General features: G+C 39.5%; 1 protein-coding gene across 1 annotated transcript in view; it reads right to left on the reverse strand.

Annotated features, from left to right (window-relative positions):
• Positions 1 to 1,554: 1,554 nt before the first annotated feature.
• Positions 1,555 to 21,061, reverse strand: part of MCRS1 (microspherule protein 1) — a 32,219-nt gene continuing 12,712 nt past the window's right edge. Inside the window, exons 5-13 of the mRNA XM_089679674.1 lie at positions 19,922 to 20,030; positions 19,703 to 19,841; positions 19,540 to 19,615; positions 19,317 to 19,345; positions 19,143 to 19,235; positions 16,489 to 16,571; positions 16,301 to 16,388; positions 15,919 to 16,046; positions 1,555 to 1,970 (exon numbers count right to left, since the gene is read on the reverse strand). Coding sequence (XP_089535800.1) covers positions 1,884 to 1,970; positions 15,919 to 16,046; positions 16,301 to 16,388; positions 16,489 to 16,571; positions 19,143 to 19,235; positions 19,317 to 19,345; positions 19,540 to 19,615; positions 19,703 to 19,841; positions 19,922 to 20,030 — 832 coding nt within the window. The 3' untranslated portion in view covers positions 1,555 to 1,883. The remainder of the gene's footprint in view (positions 1,971 to 15,918; positions 16,047 to 16,300; positions 16,389 to 16,488; positions 16,572 to 19,142; positions 19,236 to 19,316; positions 19,346 to 19,539; positions 19,616 to 19,702; positions 19,842 to 19,921; positions 20,031 to 21,061) is intronic.

Below are 21,061 nucleotides of genomic sequence, written 5' to 3' on the forward strand. Positions count from 1 at the left end.
TCCCAACAGAGAAGCAGGATGTCGTTCCAGAGAACAAGTCTCTACTGCTCTGGAGTCCAGTGGTGGCGTGCTCTACACCACAGCATCCGACACTTTGCATTGCACTTGATGATGTAAGGCTTGGATGCAGCTGCTCTGCCATGGAAACCCATTCCATGAAGCTCAGCATGCACTGACCCCGCTCTGTCATTTTACATGGCCTACCACTTCATGGCTGAGTTGCTGTTGTTCCCAGTTGCTTCCACTTTGTTATAAAACCACTAACAGTTTACCGTGGAATATTTAATAGCAAGGAAATTTCACGGATGGACTTATTGCTCAGGTGACAACCTATCACGGTACCACACTTGAATTCACTGAACTCCTGAGAGCGACCCATTCTTTCACAAATGTTTGTAGAAGCAGTCTGCATGCCTAGGTGCTTGATTTTCTACACCTGTAGCAATGGAGGTGATTGGAACACCTGAATCCAATGATTTGGAGGGGTGTCCCAATACTTTTGGCAATATTGTGTATTTTGAAAGCAGACATTTTATCTAACATCTAGGGAAAGTTATAGTTCCAGGGCAGTTTATCACTTTCAGTAAAAACAAATAGGTTAAAGGAAAACTACTGAGAACAGTAAGGAGGCTGCCATTTGTGACCTTCAAAAACAACTGATGTGTGTCACTCTGATTAAATGCCTTTACTACTCTTGAGTAACTGTGGTAAAAACAAGCATATAATTACTTCACTGACTACAGTCTGTAAAATAACATCAATAAAAAACTTAACAGGCTCACTGGCTGTCGCTCTAAATCCTCTCTCGCTCACTATTGGCTGATTTCTTAAGCTTTATTACAGGTTTCCTGTAAGAGAGGTAGCCCAAGGTGCAACAGTATAGCCAGAGAGAATCTTATTAGTTTAACTGGATAATGAAGCCAGCCATTTTCTATCAAGAACAACGGTCATCTTTGAAGACAACACTGGACAACTGTTTTGTATAAAAAAATAAAAAAAAATAGGTGAGACAAGCTTTAGTTTGACTTACTAAGCAAGTCCACTTTTGTTGAGGGAAAAAAAAAAATATTCCTCTGGGTGATCAATATACACTGAGAGGATTTTAACAAACTTTGCTGCAGATTCCTACCTGTTTTTGCTCTAAAGCAAATAAATTTGTCGTATTGCACAGCGAATCTGAATGGGAATAACTTTTTCATTATTAATCAGCTGATGCACTTGCTATGTTCTAATGAGGAAAGTTGCAGTGTCTGCATCCCTTTAGAAGGGGTTAATTCTTTGGGATTATTCCACCAAGAATAACATTTTTGTTGCAGGATGCCTAAAATCTGACTTGTATCTTTGTGCAGACTTCTGGAAAATCACTAGGGGTGGTTTGTACACCAACTGTGTACACAAGAGAAAGAAAGTCCATCCCAAAGAGCAGTTACCCTTCAAAGTCACAAAAGGTTTTACAAAGTAAAATATATTTTAAATATCTGTTGTTGAATTGTACCCAACTAACAATGTCTTGACATCATTTGTGTTTGTTAAAAGAAAAAAAAAAAAACCCCGCACTTTTTTTTTTTTTATTTATTTTTTTACAAATCATGGTCCATTTTATATAAGCATGGAGCTTTTTTTAAGAAAAACAAACATTAATGACATCAAAACAAACAAAAATATAAACAGAGAATACCTTCTGGTATACCACAAACTGCAATATTTATATTTTACAAGGCGACCCTGAATGCTAGATGGAACCCCTTTGTAACAATGAGTTCTCTGTCAGAGCTCTTCTGTCCTTAGGATCTAGTTTACATTTCACAACAGAATGTAAGATTGTAGAGATACGCAGTCCATCGGATTCCTGGGTCTTCACGTCTCAGCACAGGATACTGCTTTCAAGGCTGGATCATTTTAGCCGCTTCTGCTTTAATGAGGGCTATGAGATCCTGATTGATAAGGAACACAAAGCGGAGGCCAGATATCTATGGGAAAGAAATAGAGATGTACATAAGGAACTGGTTGTTTCTATTTTACTTAACAAATGCAAACATAGCAAGTTAAGATTGCAGATATAAAATTACATCTAACAGTCACATCAACCCAATTTTCCCACGAAAAACCTGACTATGCTAATAACTGGTCTGCTGGGAGTTAGATGGTAAACTACATCCACAAAGAAAATTCTACACCCAAGTGAACATCTGTTACATTGGGGTAGATTTACTAAAACTGGTGCACTCAGAATCTGGTGCAGCTGTGCACAGTAGCCAATCAGATTATAACTTCAGTTTGTTCAATTACGCTTTGACAATAAAACATGGAAGCTGATTGGTTTCTATGCAGAGTTGCACCAGATAAAGCACTCTCCAGTTTTAGTAAATCAGCCCCATTGGGCCTACTATTTCTTCACAGGTTAGCGATCATGTATTCTCTTCATAACTTTACAGAGTAACACCTACGATCCCCACATATTCCTTCCGTACATATCGGACAACAGGAAAAAGGTGTATGCTTAGTATTTTAGGAATTAACAAAAATCCTAATGTTACAGTGAACTGCGGTGTCCAAAAGAAAGGGGCCTTTTAGCTCAGCACACCATAAAGTGCCTGATTGTTCTAACTGGATACCCTACTGCAGCCATTTTAAAGGCTCACCTTTTGGAACATGTAACATGTTCCAGTTGCCAGTACCTCCGTATCCCCCTTTCTATGACAATAGGTATCTTCTTCAATCTTCTTCCCACACCCGCTGTCACTTTTTAAGACAAAAAAAAGTGGCAGCCTATACAGCCGCATCATTCATTCAGGGTTTCCTGTGAATGAATGAACAAACTACAAGTACAATCAGCCACCGCGGCTGATGGCTTGTAGTTCTAAATGAAGAGTTTTACGAATCAGTATCAGTTATGAACAACATGCTCAGTGATACTGACACATATAGTAACATTAAATAGTAACCCCACTAAAGCATATAAAAAAGAACTGGTAAAGCTAGTAAATTATGGAAGCAAAAAAGGCATATTAAATAAAAAGGAAGGAGAGTATCTCATACCATCCACATGCATAATACCCATTATTTACATGGTCCCCAAAATCCATAAAGACATAAATAAACCACCAGGAAGGCCCATTATCAATGGAATAGACTATCAGCCCGATTGGGAGAATATATAGATTGTTATTTACAGCCACTAGTAACCCAAATCCCAGCCTAAGGGACACTAAACATATCATAGAGTTAACTCAGAATATCACCACTAATAATAACACTATATTGGTATATAATGCTGAGACATCAGCAGTACTCAGAATAAACAATGAAGGAGCCATAGAGGCAGCAAAGTGGGCCCTTAATAAACACCAAAGGTTCATCATAAAATGTCTAAAATTTTGCTTAAACCACAATTACTTTTGGTACAAAGGAGAGTACTACTTACAAAAAAAAAGGGGTGTAGCAATGGGCATCAAATTTGCTCCTAACATAGCCAACTTGTACATGGCCAAATGGGAAGATGAAACTATTTTTTGCAACCTTAGAAAGGAAATCGTTTTATACAAAAGGTTTATGGATGATAATCATATGGGAAGGAGAACAACACTCCCTATAAACATTCTTTGAATGTCTTAACAGGAATGATAAAAAATATACAGCTCAGTTGGGACATCAGCCCCACTAAAATACACTTTTTAGATATCCAGATTATAAAAGGAGGAACACAAAGACCTACTTTAAAAACACAGATAGGAACATCTACATCCCGACAAATAGCTGCCACTATAAGCCTTGGCTCACGAATGTCCCCAGAGGGCAATTCATGCGCATTAAAAGAAACTGCACCAGGGATTTAGATTATGAGGAACAAAGCGCAACTTTAGCACAGAGATTTATTAAGAAAGGATACAAACAAGAAATGGCAGAAACAGAAAGATACTTTGCAGAACAGTGATAGAAATACCATACTGATGGACAAGTCACATGAACAAAAAGGGGTCCATTGATTTACCTGTCCTTTTACAGTATAAAGCAGTGGAAAGCATTATCCACAAACATTGGAATGTACTTAAGATAAACATCTTAAAATGCCATATCAGCAAAACCCAAATGTATATATATATAAACAGGCACCGAATTTGAGGAATAAACTGGTTAAAAATGTCACTGACCCCACCACACAAACATCTAATGTGGGCTTTTATGTATGTGGGAGATGCTATAGCTGTATTAGGGTCAAAAACAATCTAAGAAGATTTACCTTTCAAAATTTAATTACAGGAAGGGAATATGAATTTAAACAATTTATCTCTTGTGCAACCAAGGGAGTAGTTTACGCCCTGAAATGTCCTTGTGACCTCATTTACATAGGAAGAACAAAAAAAGCTCCAAAAAGTACAGAATAAAGGAACATGTCTATAACATCAATAGGGGATACAGATACCATCACTTATCACAGCACTTTCCAGAACAAGGATGCTAGTCACATGCAATTTTGGGGTATTGAAAAACATCAGTCACTGGAGAGAGGACAATAAAATCAGAGAACTCAGTAAAAAAGAATCCAGATGGATTCACGAAATGAAAAGTTTAGTCCCTATGGGCTTGAATAAAGAATTTGATCTCTCTTGTTTTATTAGTAACCATTAGGTTTGGATATTGGACTAAAGGCATAATAGCAATAAGGGCGTGGCCCATAAGTGAGGACAGACACATCCACATCATTCAAATTTATTATTGATAGAGCACTATTTAAGTATCAGTAGTAGGTACATGAATACGCCTCCGGGCAAAACCTATTTACCTACTCATTGCAATAAGTTTATCGTTACACTCGCTTTTGTTGCAAGGGATACTAATATTAGCATACTGATACATGAAATATAATATAGTGAGATCAGCAATTAGTAATGATTTTATGGCTTTATACATTTTTATAGTACCTACATATTGACTTGGCCCCAATTAAAATGGACAATATGGCGACGAGAGAGTTACCATATATTAGATTTTATTCAGTATAATTTTACTCTCTCAGTAATTTAATTGTAATGGATATGGGTTTTAATTTTATTAAAGTATCATCTAGTCATTAATTACACAGATGTGGAACTTATGCATAGTTGAGATATTAATTAGATCACCATTAGTATAACCACAATTAGAATTATAATGCCAGCACACCCCAGATGTCAAGTATTATACATTCCATCCAGTAATACCACACATGGGTGAATTAAGTACACCGGAGTACAGCTGGAGGAAAACCAAAGTTGTTAAAGTTTAATCCCCAGTAATGATTATATACACTCCCATGTATAGGGATTAGAGCCGGGCTCCACAAACATGGCCGCCGCCATGCTGAGTACTATAAAATGGCGCCAGTAGATCCCTATATAAATCAATGAGTGCCGTGTTGTCCAATCATTTCCCCCTGATGAAGCCACGTAACCCGGTGGACAAACGGGTAGGGGAGGGGTTCTGACGTCACGATGCTTAAAAGGCAACACACAGCAAGTATACTGCAGATTTCAAAAGCACACTGTGGATTGATTTTACAATGTTTTAAAGCGATTGTAACTTGTATTATGTGAGTGCACTACTTTATTTAATAAATGATTTAAAAAGAAGATAAGGCACTATGTCCTTTATTACTCTTTAAGGCACTTATACCTATGGAGGAAGGAGTCCAAAGGAAGTGAGGAGACCCCTAATTGTGAAGAGGATATTTCCATCCATCTCTTAGTCCAATTATAGGGACACAAGTCTTACATGACCTCACTTAATGGTTTGCTCATATATGCCAGGTGAGAGCACAGCCGGTAAAGGTGCACACTTTTATGATTGGTGGATTGCACGCAAATCATTTCTTATCACATCACTAGAAGGAATGTCAAAGTCACGGACTGATTAAGGACATTTGTTTGCAGCAGAAGCAAGATTGTATTACCACATATAATTTGCTTTTGGACTGTATTTTATTTACTCACTATTTCTTCATTCTTTATTGCAAATGTTTCAGTTCCTGGTGCCAGTACCTCCGTACCCCCCTTTCTGTGACAATGGGTAGGGGGATCTTCTTCCCACACCTGCTGTCACTTTTTGAAAAAAAATTACAGCCTATACAGTATCATTCATTCACAGTTTCCTGTGAATGAATGACCAAACTACAAGTACAAATCAGCCACTGTGGCCAATGGCTTGTAGTTCTAAATGAACTGTGAGAGCACTGATGAGCAGCTTTCAGACAGCCTGTATAAAGTATGGGTTTGTCTGCAGAAGTCTGAAATTGCACTCCTGTTCACGGGTACAATGCTTCCTAGGCTTGTGCAGGAAAAAAATAATAAATGCACATTTTTTTTTTTTCGGCAAAGCTGAACTTATCCTTTAAAGGTCAATTATTCCACACCTTGCACTGATCAGAGTCAAAAAGTCAGAAACAGCTAGCTGCAAAAAAAAAAAAAATGTTAACTACATTTAAGCTATATCGGTACTATAACTTGCAAAAAAAAAAAAAATTACTGACTACACTTAGGCTTTAGCTGCGCTATAAAATCAGGGTTCTACATGTAGATTTGGCTACAGGGGAATAACAGAACAATGGAATAAGGTCATTGTCTTATGGATTTTATGGAAACACCCTAGCCCCCTCCAGGATGCAGCAGTAAGGTGTGTCATTGATTGGCTATGCACAAGTAGCATAAAAGCCACCATAATCTTCTGGTTCTGTTAAGTTCAGCAATGCATTGTTCCTGGGAGCACAGGGAATTGACTTAAGAGTTTGAGCATTAATCAGATAGCAAGTTGGGCATCTATCTTGTCTAGATGGGACTACAAATTATATATTTCCAGGACTCACAAAAATACCTAAAGAGCAACACCAGACAAGTCAAAGTGAACCACTAATGCTAGCCTGTAAACTAAGTGTGATATCAGAAAAGCCACTCAGTATTCCTTAAAGCGGTATTAAACCCAAAACCAAAAATGCAACATATTGCATTCCATTAGATGTGGTGGCTGCATTAGTTCTTTTTATAGGCTTTTTTTCCCCTCTTATCACTAGGTGATCTCGTCAGCAACACACCACCTGTATTATGCAAGGTTCACATCTATCCAGCTCTGCGAGCCGCGTTTGAGCAGGGATGGCAGCCTATTCATTTGAATGGGCTGCTGTGCCTGCGTTTTCATCCAGGAAAAAAGGTCCTGCATCTTTTTTACCGAAAACCGAAAACGTGCTGCATGCAATTAAGAATGAATGGTAGCCCCACATTTTTGCAAAGAGCAGCGCAGTTTGGCTGCGGGTGCGATTTACACACTGCCTTGCACCCGTACAAGTGTAAACCTAGCCTTAGATTGTCACACTCTGGATGAAAGTGCATCTTCAGACAGCAGCAGACCAATTGAGGGGCATTTGTGGCAGTGTCAGTCTTGTAGAGGGAAGCATTACATGTACTAGCAGATTTACATAATTGGTAAGGTGGGGGGGGGGGGGGGGTCTGTGTGTGTGTTAGTTAATTATATACCACTTCCCATATTCCCAAATACTTTTTTTAAATTAGTGACACTTTCTGCTAAAACCACCAACTGTGGAAGGGAGTTCCACAACCTTACCACAGTAAAGAACCCCTAAGCAGTTATTGGGTTGAACTGCTTTTCCTCCAATTTCATTGAGTGGCCTCATGTCTTGAGTGACCTGAGACTGAATAGTTTCCTCCCTATGTTGAAAGTACCATTGCAGTATTTGTAGAACACTATCATATCTCCTCTAAAGCGTCTCTTCTCCAGGGAGAATAACCTTAATGCTTGTAGTTGTTCCTCATAACCGAGATCCTCCAGCCCTCAGTTTTGTTGCCCTTCTCTGGACTCTCTCCAGTTCTACTAAATCCCTTCTGAGAACTGGTGACCAGAACTGGATGGCTAACTCAAGATGTGACCAGACTTTTGTAAAGCGGCAGAATTATAGTTTTGTCTTCTGAGTAAATACCCTTTTTAATGCATACAAATAAGTCTGCTGGCCTTGCTTGCTACAGGTTGGCACTGCATGCTATTGCTGAATCTGTCAAACTAGGACCCCCAGAACTTTTTCCATCATGAATTCCCCTAAAGGTTCTCTCCCTAGCGAGTAACATGTATTCATATTTTTAGCTCCCAAGTGCATTACTTTACATTCTTCAATATTAAACCTCATTTGCCATGTAGTTGCCCACCCCCTCTATTTTATCAAGCTCTTCCTGTACAGTTACTATATCGTGTGATGAAGTTATTGCCCTGCTTCACTTTGCATCGTCAGCAGACACTGAGATTGAGCTATTTACACCAACCACTATAATTCTTGAACAAGTTAAACAGGATTGGTCCCTGGACAGAGCCTCAAGGTACCCCACTTATAACTGCAGATCATTTATAAGATCCACTATTTATCACCTCTGGATGAGCCCTGTAACCAGTTTTCTATCCAGGTACATATACTATTGCCAATGCCAACAAACACAACTTGTGAATTGTTTATGGGGTACCATGTCAAATGCTTTGGCGAAGTCTAGATACTCTACATCCACAGACCTTCCTTTACCAAGATTACAACTCACAGAATGTTAATAGGCTTGTATGGCAAGAACAATCTTTCAAATATACAGTTGCAAGAAAAAGTATGTGAACCCCTTGGGATTACGTGGAGTTTTGCATGAATTGGGCATAAAATGTGCTCTGAACGTCATCTAGGTCACAACAATAGAAGAACACAGTCTACTGAACATAATACTACACAAACATTAGATGTTGCCATGGTTTAATTGCACATAACATGTAAACATTCACAGTGCAGGGAGGAAAAAGTATGTGAGGCCCTAGCTTAATGACTTCTCCCAGAGCTAATTGGAGCCAGGAGCGAGCCAACCTTGACTCCAGTGTGATGATATTGGATGTGTTGCTGACAGCTGTCCTGCCCTTAAAAAAAAAAACACACACCTGTTTTGGGTTTACTGGTTTCAAGAAGCACTGTCTGATGTGAACCATGCCTTGCAGAAAAGAGCTCTCAGAAGACCTACGATCAAGAATTGTTGACTTGCATGAAGCTGGAAAGGGTTACAAAAGTATCTCCAAAAGCCTTGATGTTCATGTGTCCACGGTAAGACAGACTGTCTACAAATGGAGAAAGTTTAGCACTGTTGCTACTCTCCCTAGGGGTGGTCGTCCTGTAAAAATGACTGCAAGAGCACAGCGCAGAATGCTGCATGAGGTAAAGAAGAATCCCAGAGTGTCAGCTAAAGACCTACAGAAATCTCTGGCACATGCTAACATTTTTGTTGACACATCTACAATAAGGAAAACATTAAACAAGATTGGAGTACATGGGAGGACACCACGGAGGAAGCCATTGCTGTCCAAAAAGAATATTGCAGCACGTTTGAAGTTTGCAAAAGAGCACCTGGATGTTCCACAGCACTACTGGCAAAATATACTGTGGACAGATGAAACCAGGATTGAGTTGTTTGGGAAGAACACACAACACTGTGTGGAGAAAAAAAAGGCACAGCACACCAACATCAAAACCTCATCCCCATTGTAAAACATGGCGGAGGGAGCATCATGGTTTGGGGCTGCTTTGCTGCCTCAGGGCCTGGATGGATTGTTGTCATTGCTGGGAAAATGAATTCCAGAGTTTATCAAGACATTTTGCAAGAAAACGTACGACCATCTGTCCGCCAACTGAAGCTCCGCAGAGGATGGGTGATGCAACAGGACAATGACCCAAAGCATACAAGTAATTCAACAAAACAATGGCTGCAACAGCACAGAATACGCCTTCTGGAGTGGCCCAGTCAGAGTCCTGACCTCAACCCGATTGAAATGCTGTGGCATGACCTTAAGAGAGCGATTCACACCAGACATCCCAAGAATATTGCTACACTGAAACAGTTTTGTGAAGAGGAGTGGTCCAAAATTACTCCAGATCGTTGTGCAGGTCTGATCTGCAACTACAGGAAACGTTAAGAGGAGAGCAGTGTCCCGTCTTGAGACGAAGTGGATTGTAGAGCTCAAGTCCCTTCAACCCAAAGGCTTGAATGTAGACCTGGACATCAACTGTTTTATTGATAATAGTTGATTTCTGATTTTAGTAGTTTTTATCGTTTTATTAATTTATTTACTTTTTATTATTATAGATGTTTATTCGTCCACTGTGCTATCTATATTATGGTTTTGTTCTACAATCATTTTGGTTATTATATTTTAACCTAGGGTGCATTTTATTTATGGTTTCATCAGTATATGATGGAATGGCGCCTCGGATTTTAAATTTATACTGACTTTTTTATAGGCTGGGTAATAGTTTCTATTCCAGCTATATACACATGGTTTGATTCATCATTGCAGATGGTTTGAATCCCCCCTCTTTGACGCAAATAAGTTTTTTCTAAATAGGGAGATCTAGACCATTGTGCGGGACGGGTACTCTTTTCTGCATTTTTTGAGCGTTTGTTTTATTTTATTTAATTATATTAATTATGCTAGTTGGAGTATAATAATCTTTTTGCATTATCTTTATGATCATGGGTGTTGATTTGACTATTCGTTATGTGTATGTGACATTCATTTATGATAATATTGTATAGAAGTCACCTGAAAGAGTCATGATCTTATTATATATATTTTTTTAATAAAGATGTATTCGTTATATATTTTACTTTGGATGCACTGACTGATGGATCATCGCAAGGACTTTAATAAAATGTGATCCAGAAATTTATACATGTATAGCAGTGTACATTTGCTGTTCTATTTAATTTGATGTCATAATTATGTATTTGGATGTGTTCCATGGCTCTTATATATATTTCCCTGGTAGTCCAATGTATCTTGGCTTTGTTTTTATTATTTAGATGCTGCTCTAGTCTCCAGTTTCATGGAGGAACGAGCAGCTGTCCAGACCCGCCCTAAGCCTGCCTATGTGTGGGCGGATGTGGACACTTGGGCTTCAGCATCCATATTGATGATGCGCTCGCGCATGCGCAGTAGTCACACGGTAGTGTGTGACGTCATTCGCGCATGCGCAGTATCCCGGAGCGGCGCGTGATGCGCATGCGCGGCCGCAGGTATTTCAGTTTTGGCGTCTAGGGTCAGGATTCACCCCTTTGAAAACGAGCTTTAGCTCGAAACATGTTAGGGGATCCACCCTATTGACGCCTTGGTATTGGGGAACCACTAGCCACCAGGGAATACCTTCACCAGACCTGGATGAGTATCTTTTTGTCATCACATAAAATTTAAACTTTATATGTTTATGCTGATGATACCACTAGCCACCAGGGACTTATCTATTGGACCTGGAGGTGTATATTTTTTTGCATGCTGACTGAACTACTAGCCACCAGGGAACCTATCTATTGGGCCTGGATGTATGCTTTATCGATGTGAGTTGTTGCTGTTTTAGCTCACTTTTTATGCTCTTAATAAACGTACTTCACTATTAGCACTTTCTTGCCTCCCGGCTCGTTTGTTAATGAGCTTTGTAAGGTGGCGATTTGGAGTTGAGAGCCAGAGGGGGCCTGGACAGCGTTGGACCTGTGACCCAGATGTCCTCATATGACCAGATGTTGCCCAGGCTGCTGACCAGACTGTGACGCCCAGTTATTTGCATACAATGCTTACATTGTGTGTACTTGTGGTAAGCGCACAACCTCACTAAATTCTTTTCTTATTCTACTGAATGGGATTTGGAAACACCATTGGATCATATCCAGCTTTCTTTTTGCTACACTATATGAACTATTGAACTTTTACTATATATGGTGACACCCTCCTTGCTTGTTATTCATTCCTTAGCGCTACATACCCCATTTACATTTTTATATTCCAAGGTATTGAGGATTACCCTGTATGTTAGCTGCTCACCTGATCTGTTTTGCGCTCACTTACCCACCCTTTATTTATACAAGAAACGTTTGGTTGAGGTTATTGCTGCCAAAGGAGGGTCAACCAGTTATTAAGTCCAAAGGTTCACATACTTTTTCCTCCCTGCACTGTGAATGTTTACATGTTATGTGCAATTAAACCATAGTAACATCTAATGTTTGTGTAGTATTATGTTCAGCAGACTGTGTTCTTCTATTGTGACTTAGATGACATTCAGAGCACATTTTATGCCCAATTCATGCAAAACTCCACGTAATCCCAAGGGGTTCACATACTTTTTCTTGCAACTGTAAATGCTGTTCCCTACTAATACATAATGAGATTTAGATACGCTAACCAATGGAAGCCAAACTCCAGCTAACACTGCAGTTACAGTAACATCGTATATTTTCCTTATGAAAAAAAAAAAGTAGATAAAAGCTAAACATAGTTTGTCTCAACACTAACTGCTACATCAGCAGGACAGGTTGTTCTGTTGAAAAACAATAGACTTACTGGCTAAATCACCAAAAAAAAATAAAGGAAAGAACGCCAGTGTTGAAGGGTGGGAACTGTGACATACAGTGGGGCAAAAAAGTATTTAGTCAGCCACCAATTGTGCAAGTTCTCCCACTTAAAAAGATGAGAGAGGCCTGTAATTGGCATCATAGGTAGATCTCAACTATGAGAGACAAAATGAGAAAAAAAATCCAGACAATCACATTGGCTGATTTGGAAAGAATTTATTTGCAAATTATGGTGGAAAATAAGTATTTGGTCACCTACCAACAAGCAAGATTTCCGGCTCTCACAGACCTGTACCTTCTTCTTTAAGAGGCTCCTCTGTCCTACACTCATTACCTGTATCAATGGCACCTGTTTGAACTTGTTATCAGTATAAAAGACACCTGTCCACAACCTCAAACAGTCACACTCCAAACTCCACTATGGTGAAGACCAAAGAGCTGTCGAAAGACACCAGAAACAAAATTGTAGACCTGCACCGGGCTGGGAAGACTGAATCTGCAATAGGCAAGCAGCTTGGTGTGAACAAATCAACTGTGGGAGCAATAACACTGTTCAACAGGTAAAAAGTTTTGGGCATAAATTTAGCTAATCTTACATAATTTTGGGGTGCTGAAAACGAAAATGACCCTAAAAAATGTTGATTGGCTCTAGTTTCCATGATATATTCACCCATCTAATGACGTAAGCCATTCAAAATTATGATGCAACTTCAGCTGCATATTGCGCAATTGATACTGGTGACCAATAGAAAATTGCATGTATACTGAGATGATGCAATATTAGCCTTTAATTGCATCACTTCACTGCATAAAAGCTGCAGTATCTGTAGCTGATTGTAGTTCGACAGCGTCTTTACATTTCGTTTTATGCTTATATAGGCTACTCAGTAATGCCTCGAACTTGTGTGAATAAAGCAGATAATTTCTGCTATATCTGCGGTGAAATAACTTTTATCTCACAAAAAAGGAGGATAACAGGAATGATTAAGAAAGCCTACAACTTGTATTTTGGCTGCAAGATAGGAGACCAGGACAAGAGCTGGGCACCACATATATGCTGCAATTCTTGTGGGACGGCACTGGAGCAATGGTTGAATGGAAAAAAGGCATCTATGCCTTTCGCTGTGCCAATGATTTGGAGAGAGCCAACAGATAATGTTAGTAATTGTTACTTTTGTATGGTGCCTCCAATTGTAAAAGGGCTAAATAAGAAGAAAAAGTTATCTGTGCACTATCCAAATATTCCATCGGCAATACGTCCAGTTCCTCATGGAGAGGGGCTACCAATTCCTAAAGCACCAGAATCCTTCGTGGTTGAGTCAAGTGAGGAAGAACCTGAAGCGTGTAGTCACATGCAGTTGTAAGAGATAGCCCTTTCCTCAAATACAAGAGAAAAGCCAAGAGAAGCAAAACCGACACAAACTGAAGACAAAACTAGTGAGAATCCTAAGTATTAAAATGATTCAACTTAGCTTATGGCTATAATTTTTCTTGGTAATCCTATGCAATATATTATGCCATTTAGGCTTTGTTATGTAGTCAATATCACTTGCTTTATATTTGTGGAAAGACATCTATCTGTATAATTATTGTGCATTATATAGTCATTACGCCTATAGTAGAAAACTTTCCGTTTACAGAAAAACTAGAGCCAATTGACAAATTTCATTGTTATATTTGAACTCAGAATGTGAAATTCATTAAGAAATGGATCCTTTTGTTTCCAAAACTGGCAAAAAATAAAAATTTGTTGAACAGTGTAATTAGAAAATGGAAGACATACAAGACCACTGATAATCTCCCTCGATCTGGGGCTCCACGCAAGATCTCCCCCCGTGGGGTCAAAATGATCACAAGAACGGTGAGCAAAAATCCCAGGACCACACGGGGGGACCTAGTGAATGACCTGCAGAGAGCTGGGACCAACGTAACAAAGGCTACCATCAGTAACACACTACGCCGCCAGGGACTCAGATCCTGCAGTGCCAGACGTGTCCCTGCTTAAGCCAGTACATGTCCGGGCCCGTCTGAAGTTTGCTAGAGAGCATTTGGATGATCCAGAAGAGGATTGGGAGAATGTCATATGGTCAGATGAAACCAAAATAGAACTGTTTGGTAGAAACACAACTCGTCATGTTTGGAGGAGAGAGAATGCTGAGTTGCATCCAAAGAACACCATACCTACTGTGAAGCATGGGGGTAGCAACATCATGCTTTGGGGCTGTTTCTCCACAAAGGGACCAGGATGACTGATCCATGTACAGGACAGAATGAATGGGGCCATGTATCGTGAGATTTTGAGTGCAAACCTCCTTCCATCAGCAAGGACATTGCAGATGAAACGTGGCTGGGTCTTCCAACATGACAATGATCCCAAACATACAGCCCGGGCAACGAAAGAGTGGCTTCGTAAGAAGCATTTCAAGGTCCTGGAGTGGCCTAGCCAGTCTCCAGATCTCAACCCCATAGAAAACCTTTGGAGTGAGTTGAAAGTCCGTGTTGCCCAGCGACAGCCCCAAAACATCACTGCTCTAGAGGAGATCTGCATGGAGGAATGGGCCAACATACCAGCAACAGTGTGTGCCAACCTTGTGAAGACTTACAGGAAACGTTTGACCTCTGTCATTGCCAACAAAGGATATATAACAAAGTATTGAGATGAACTTTTCATATTGACCAAATACTTATTTTCCACCATAATTTGCAAATAAATTCTTTCCAAATCAGCCAATGTGATTGTCTGGATTTGTTTTCTCATTTTGTCTCTCATAGTTGAGGTCTACCTATGATGCCAATTACAGGCCTCTCTCATCTTTTTAAGTGGGAGAACTTGCACAAATGGTGGCTGACTATACTTTTTTGCCCCACTGTATATACTTGCTAGCAGTTTAATATCCAACAGAGTCACTTTAATACATGAGGCATTTACTATCTGATCCACTGTAGCCAGATTCCAACAATCTTATCATATGTGAGGGGGAGACTTACTTCATGTATTAAAGTGCCAGGACAAGGAATTAAGTTATTGGTTTCCAATTTCACAAGGTAGCTTTAAAATCAACTTTTGGCTGTGACACATTTCTTAATACATCTTGCTTTCTGAATGCACACAACATATACAATCTTAAAGCAGAACTTCACATAAAACTGGAAGTTTTGTTTTACTCTTCCTCCTCCCTTTGCTGTTAATGGAATTTTGTTTTTCTCCAAGGAGTGGGTACCTAGTTTTGACAGGTACCTGCTTATGCTTTTGCTTGGAACACTTGGGCATTTTGAATGGAAGTTTGCCTCCCCTTCCTCCCTGCAACCTCCCGGGACATGTAAAAAAAAAAAAAAAAAAGGCTGTGGGTCTATTCAGAAAGCGCAGCATGACTTACACATGCACAGTGGGGAAGCAGCTGTGAGCTTGTATAAAGTCACAGCCAGATTCACATGGAGTATAGCATTTGTAGCTGTTGATTTTTAATATTTCTTCAAAACGGCTGAAGTTCCTCTTCAACTCTTAACTAAAGATACCTACCTCCACTACAGAGTTGTGACTTAGCTTCCACTTGTTTCCTGGTAGCACAGGCCGACCATCAATGTACAGAGCTCGTCTGCCCTCATTTGCTATGAAAAAGTCTCCATTGTTTTTTAGTTTGATGACACCTTAATTCCAAAGAAAAAAATATTATAGAACAAACATTTTTCTCAACCATCAGGAGAAAACGAATACAACATTACGTCAGAATCCAAATAGGTAATATTTTGTAAATGGCATACTGTAACAGCTTAAGGAATATTATATAACTGTAAACCTCCATGCCCAGCTTTTATATCATCCTACATAGCAACAGTCACAGCATATGCCAATTTCGTTATAGAAAGGGCATTAATCCACAGCGTAGTTGTCGTTTACTAACCCTGCTTACGGGAAATCTTCCAAGCTGGGCCTTCCAGTGACAGATCCACATCGATTTGGTTGTCCTTTGTGGCTCTCCCAAGTGTTATCTAGTAAGAAAAATAAACATTTGTTTTACACAGCTACAGAAATGCAGACAGTGTACAAGAAAACACAGGTCTAAAGTTTTGCTTAAGGTAGTTATGTTACCTCCCGGGATCTCATCAAATACCGCACCATGCGCCCCCGTAACACTGCCAGTGTCTGAGTGTCAAAGTCTGGAGAGCTCATTCCTAGAAAAAACAGATCGCGGTTTAGCCAATGACTATACAGAAGCTTTATACATCTGTAGTTTATGCTGTAAAAAGCACACTGGGGAAAAAAAAAAAAATTATTAAAATACATACACACAATTATTTGATCTGCAGATTTTGTAAGTTTGCTGACTTACAAAGAAATGAAGGGTCTATAATATTTATCATAGGTATTTTTTAAATGATAGAATATCAACCAAGAATCCAGAAAAAAAACACATGATACAAGTGTTATAAATTGAGTTGTAGTTAAATGAGTAAAATAAGTATTTGATCCCCTACCAACCAACAATAATTCTGGCTCTCACAGACAGGCTCATGTGGTACACAGATTAGTCCTGTCAATTTAAGAGGGTGCTCCTAACGACAGCTTGTTATGTGTATAAAAGTCACCAGTCCACAGAATTTTTTTTCTTCCATTCAAACCTCGCCACCATGGACAAATGATCAAAGAGCTGTCAAAGGACATCAGGGACAAGATTGAGCTGCAAAAGGCTGGAATGGGTTACAAAGACCATCAGCAAGAAGCTTGGTGAGATGGAGACAACTGTTGGAGCAATTATTTGCAAATGGAAGAAATGCAAAAAAACCATCAATTGCCCTCAGTCTGGAACTCCATGCAAGATTTTGCCTCATTGGGTAAGGATGATCATGAGAAAAGCGAGATATCAGCCCAGAACTACACAGGAGGAGCTTGTGAATGATCTCAAGGCAGTTGGGACCAGAGCCACCAAACAAACCATTGGTAAAACAATAAGTCGCCATGGACTGAAATCCTGCAGCGCCCGCAAGGTCCCCCTCCTCAAGAAGGCACATGTACAGGCCCCCTCTGAAGCTTGCCAATGAATATCTAAATGATTCGGAGAAGTATTGGGAGAAAATGCTGTGGTCAGATGAGACCAAAATTGAGCTCTTTGGCATTAAATTGACTCACCGTATTTGGAGGAAGAAAAAATACTGACTATGACCCTAAGAACACCATCCCTACAGTCAAGCACAGAGGTGGATATATTATGCTTTGGAGCTTTTTCTCTGCTAAAAAGGTACAGGCGGACTTTGCGGCATTGAGGGACCAAGTACTGTAAAATCTTGGATGAGAAACTTCTTCCATCTGCCAGATGGGTCATGGATGGGACTTCCAGCATGACAATGACCCAAACATACCGCCAAAGCAACAAAAGAATGGCTCAAAAATAAGCACATTGAAAGGTCCTGGAGTGGCCTAACCAGTCTCCAGACCTTAATCCTACAGAAAATTTATGGAGGGAGCTGAAACTTCAAGCTGCCAAGCGACAGCTAAGAAACCTTAAGGATTTAGAGAAGATCTGTAGAGAAGAGTGGAACAAAATCCCTTCTGAGATGTGTACAAACCTGGTAACCAACTACAAGAAACATCTTACATCTGTGCATGCCAACAAGGGTTTCTTCACCAAGTACTAAGTCAGGTTTTGCTTGGGGATCAAATACTTATTTTACTCACTGAACTGCAACTCAGTTTATAACATTTGAATCATGTGTTTTTCTGGATTTTTAGTTGATATTCATCATTTAAAATGCACCTATGATAAAATGGGCCAACTTAGAAAATCTGCAGGGGATCAGATAATTATTTTCCTTGCTGTATATAAATAATGTTACCAGCTACTGGATTAGTAATTCAGTCTAATATAAAACAACGCTGCTGGACAACACATTCAAGAAAACTTCTCTCTACCACAGTAAAGTAAAAACTTCAGAAAAGAAAAAAAAAAAAAAGAAAAGAAAGCACTTGGACCTGGTGCAATAAACACATTTACTAAAAAACATAAAAACCCAGTAGTATTGCACTCATAGATCAACACAAGGAGAGCTTGGAAATAACCGGTACACAGGGAGGGATAAGCAATCACTAGGCTTAGCAGATCATGCAAGATGTCACAGTCCACTCCTTCATTTCCAATTACCAATCAAGTCAGGAGCTCTGTGCAACCAGATGGCAAGATCCTGGCTTAATATCGTGTCTGCTCTCTTCTTGTATAAGGTGGTAACCCAGGAAACACTGAGGGTGTGTCCCCCTTTGTCAAGCCTTGAGACGATACCAAGCTGGGCTCTTTATGCTGGTTTTGGGATGCATCACTTGATGGGCTCCTTTGTCCTCCTGCACCCAAAAGGTCTTTGGACCAAAAATATATGAACAAATTCCTACAGGAGGTCCTGTATGCTCTTCCACAAATTGCATGCTGTGAGTTGGACTGCCTGCTTTGATGTCCTCCAGAAACGACAGTATCTCTAAAAGTAAACAAACTTCTTCCCTTATATACATTTAATAAATACATTTCTAAAAACACAAGAATTATTAGGCAAAAAGGAAAACCAAAAAAAAAAAAAAAATAAGAAGGATTACCCAAATTCTTTACCTTTGACTCCCTATTCTTGAAAGTGTCTGCCAATGGCTGGTGCAGAAGGTTTTCAGTTCTAGCTAGTTTTTTCTACTCAACAGGTAGAGGTTTACATTGTGTTCATTTTTCTATTAAGGAAAACACACACACACACACAATACTAACGGCTCACCAGTAATGCTGTCCACAAGAACCTGCCACCGATGCAGCTCTTGCTCCAGCTGACGGATTTCTCTTTTCTGACGACGGTCTGCTACAGTCAGCTCTGAAATAGCAACAGATCAACATTTAGCTAAAATGTGGGTAGGTAAAAGCAGCACCAGTTGAAAGAGCCAATATCACTCACCATGTTCTAGGACTTCATCTCGGGTGTCTCTATAATGATAAAACAACGCAGTTTTTACAGAATACTAAGAGAGTACATGATGCACTAAGGGTTAGCATACACAATTGCCTGAGCTGACAGTATAATAAAAAATAGACAAAACCTAAACTAAAACAATCTGTATTAATTCAAGTGAGTGTAGTTGAGCTGTAACAAATTTCACCAATACAAATAATTCTCCAACCTAAGTTTGGTGTCATCTAGCATATCTTCTGCATCAGAAAAATTTAGTACTTGATCTCCTTTGGGTAATGGTTGAACTAGAACAGTAAACGAAAAAAAACATTATTTCTGGGTCAGCAGAAAATTATATATTTGTTACACTGATAGGAACACGGCTTAATTACCAGTCTGGTCCTCCAGAAGATAGTATTGCTTCATAAGCTGCCAATGGACCTGCAGAGACTTCGCTGTACGTGACATATAGAAAACATCTGGATGTTTGGTCAATAAATCCTGAAATGTCTCCAGTGTAGGCTGTGAGCTCTATAAAGAAAACTCAATTTGGTACACCAAAAAAGCTTTCGTTTCAACGTCAATACTTTGCATACACCTTTAGTACTTACAGAGCTCACTGTACTCAGCAACTGCTCTTCTGCTTTACTGAACAAAACCTTGCTCTGGATCGCAGCAATAGCTTCTGGGTGTAACTGTCGGATAGCCTGACATGCCAGTCTAGAAAGTACAAAGATTCAGGCTGGTTATGTAAATTGTAAAACCTCTGAACAAAAGGATAAATCTACAGTGGATATAAAAAGTCTACACACCCCTGATAAAATGTGAGGTTTCTGTGATGAAAAAAAAAGGGGCAAAAATAAATAATTTCAGAATATTTTCCACCTTTAATGTGACCTATAAACTGTATAACTCAATTGAAAAACAAACTGAAATTTTTTTTTTTTGGGGGGGGGGTTTAGAGTAAACATAAAAAACTAATGTGGCTGCATAAGTGTGCACACCCTCTTATAACTGGGGATGTAGCTGTGTTCAGAATTAAGCAATCACATTCAAAATCATGTTAAATAGGAGTCAGTACACACCTGTCATCATTTAAAGTGCCTCTGATTAACCCCAAATAAAAGTTCAGCTGTTCTAGTAGGTCTTTCCTGACATTTTCTTAGTCGCATCCTACAGCAAAAACCATGCTCCACAGAGAGCTTCCAAAGCATCAGAGGAATTTCATTGTTAAAAGGTATCAATCAGGAGAAGGGTACAAAAGAATTTCCAAAAGGCATTAGATATACCATGGAACACAGTGAAGACAGTCATCATCAAGTGGAGATAAATATGATGCAACAGTGACATTACCAAGAACTGGACGTCCCTTCAAAATTGATGAAAAGATGAGAAGAAAACTGGTCTGGGAGGCTGCCAAGAGGCTTACAGCAACATTAAAGAAGCTGCAGGAATATCTGGCAAGTACTGGCTGTGTGGTACATGTGACAACAATCTCCCGTATTCTTCATATGTCTTACAAAGAAAAACATCCAAACCCGACTAAATTTTGCAAAAATCACATCTGAAGTCTCCCAAAAGCATGTGGGAAAATGTGTTACGGTCTGATGAAAGCAAGATTGAACTTTTTGGCCATAATTCCAAAAGATATGTTTGGCTCAAAAACAACACTGCACATCACCAAAAGAACACCATACCCACAGTGAAGCATGGTGGTGGCAGCATCATGCTTTGGGGCTGTTTTCCTATCT

Source organism: Staurois parvus, unplaced genomic scaffold, assembly GCF_062004578.1.
Source record: "Staurois parvus isolate SC_StPar_1 unplaced genomic scaffold, SC_StPar_1.0 ptg000017l, whole genome shotgun sequence".
Classification (NCBI taxonomy): domain Eukaryota; kingdom Metazoa; phylum Chordata; class Amphibia; order Anura; family Ranidae; genus Staurois; species Staurois parvus.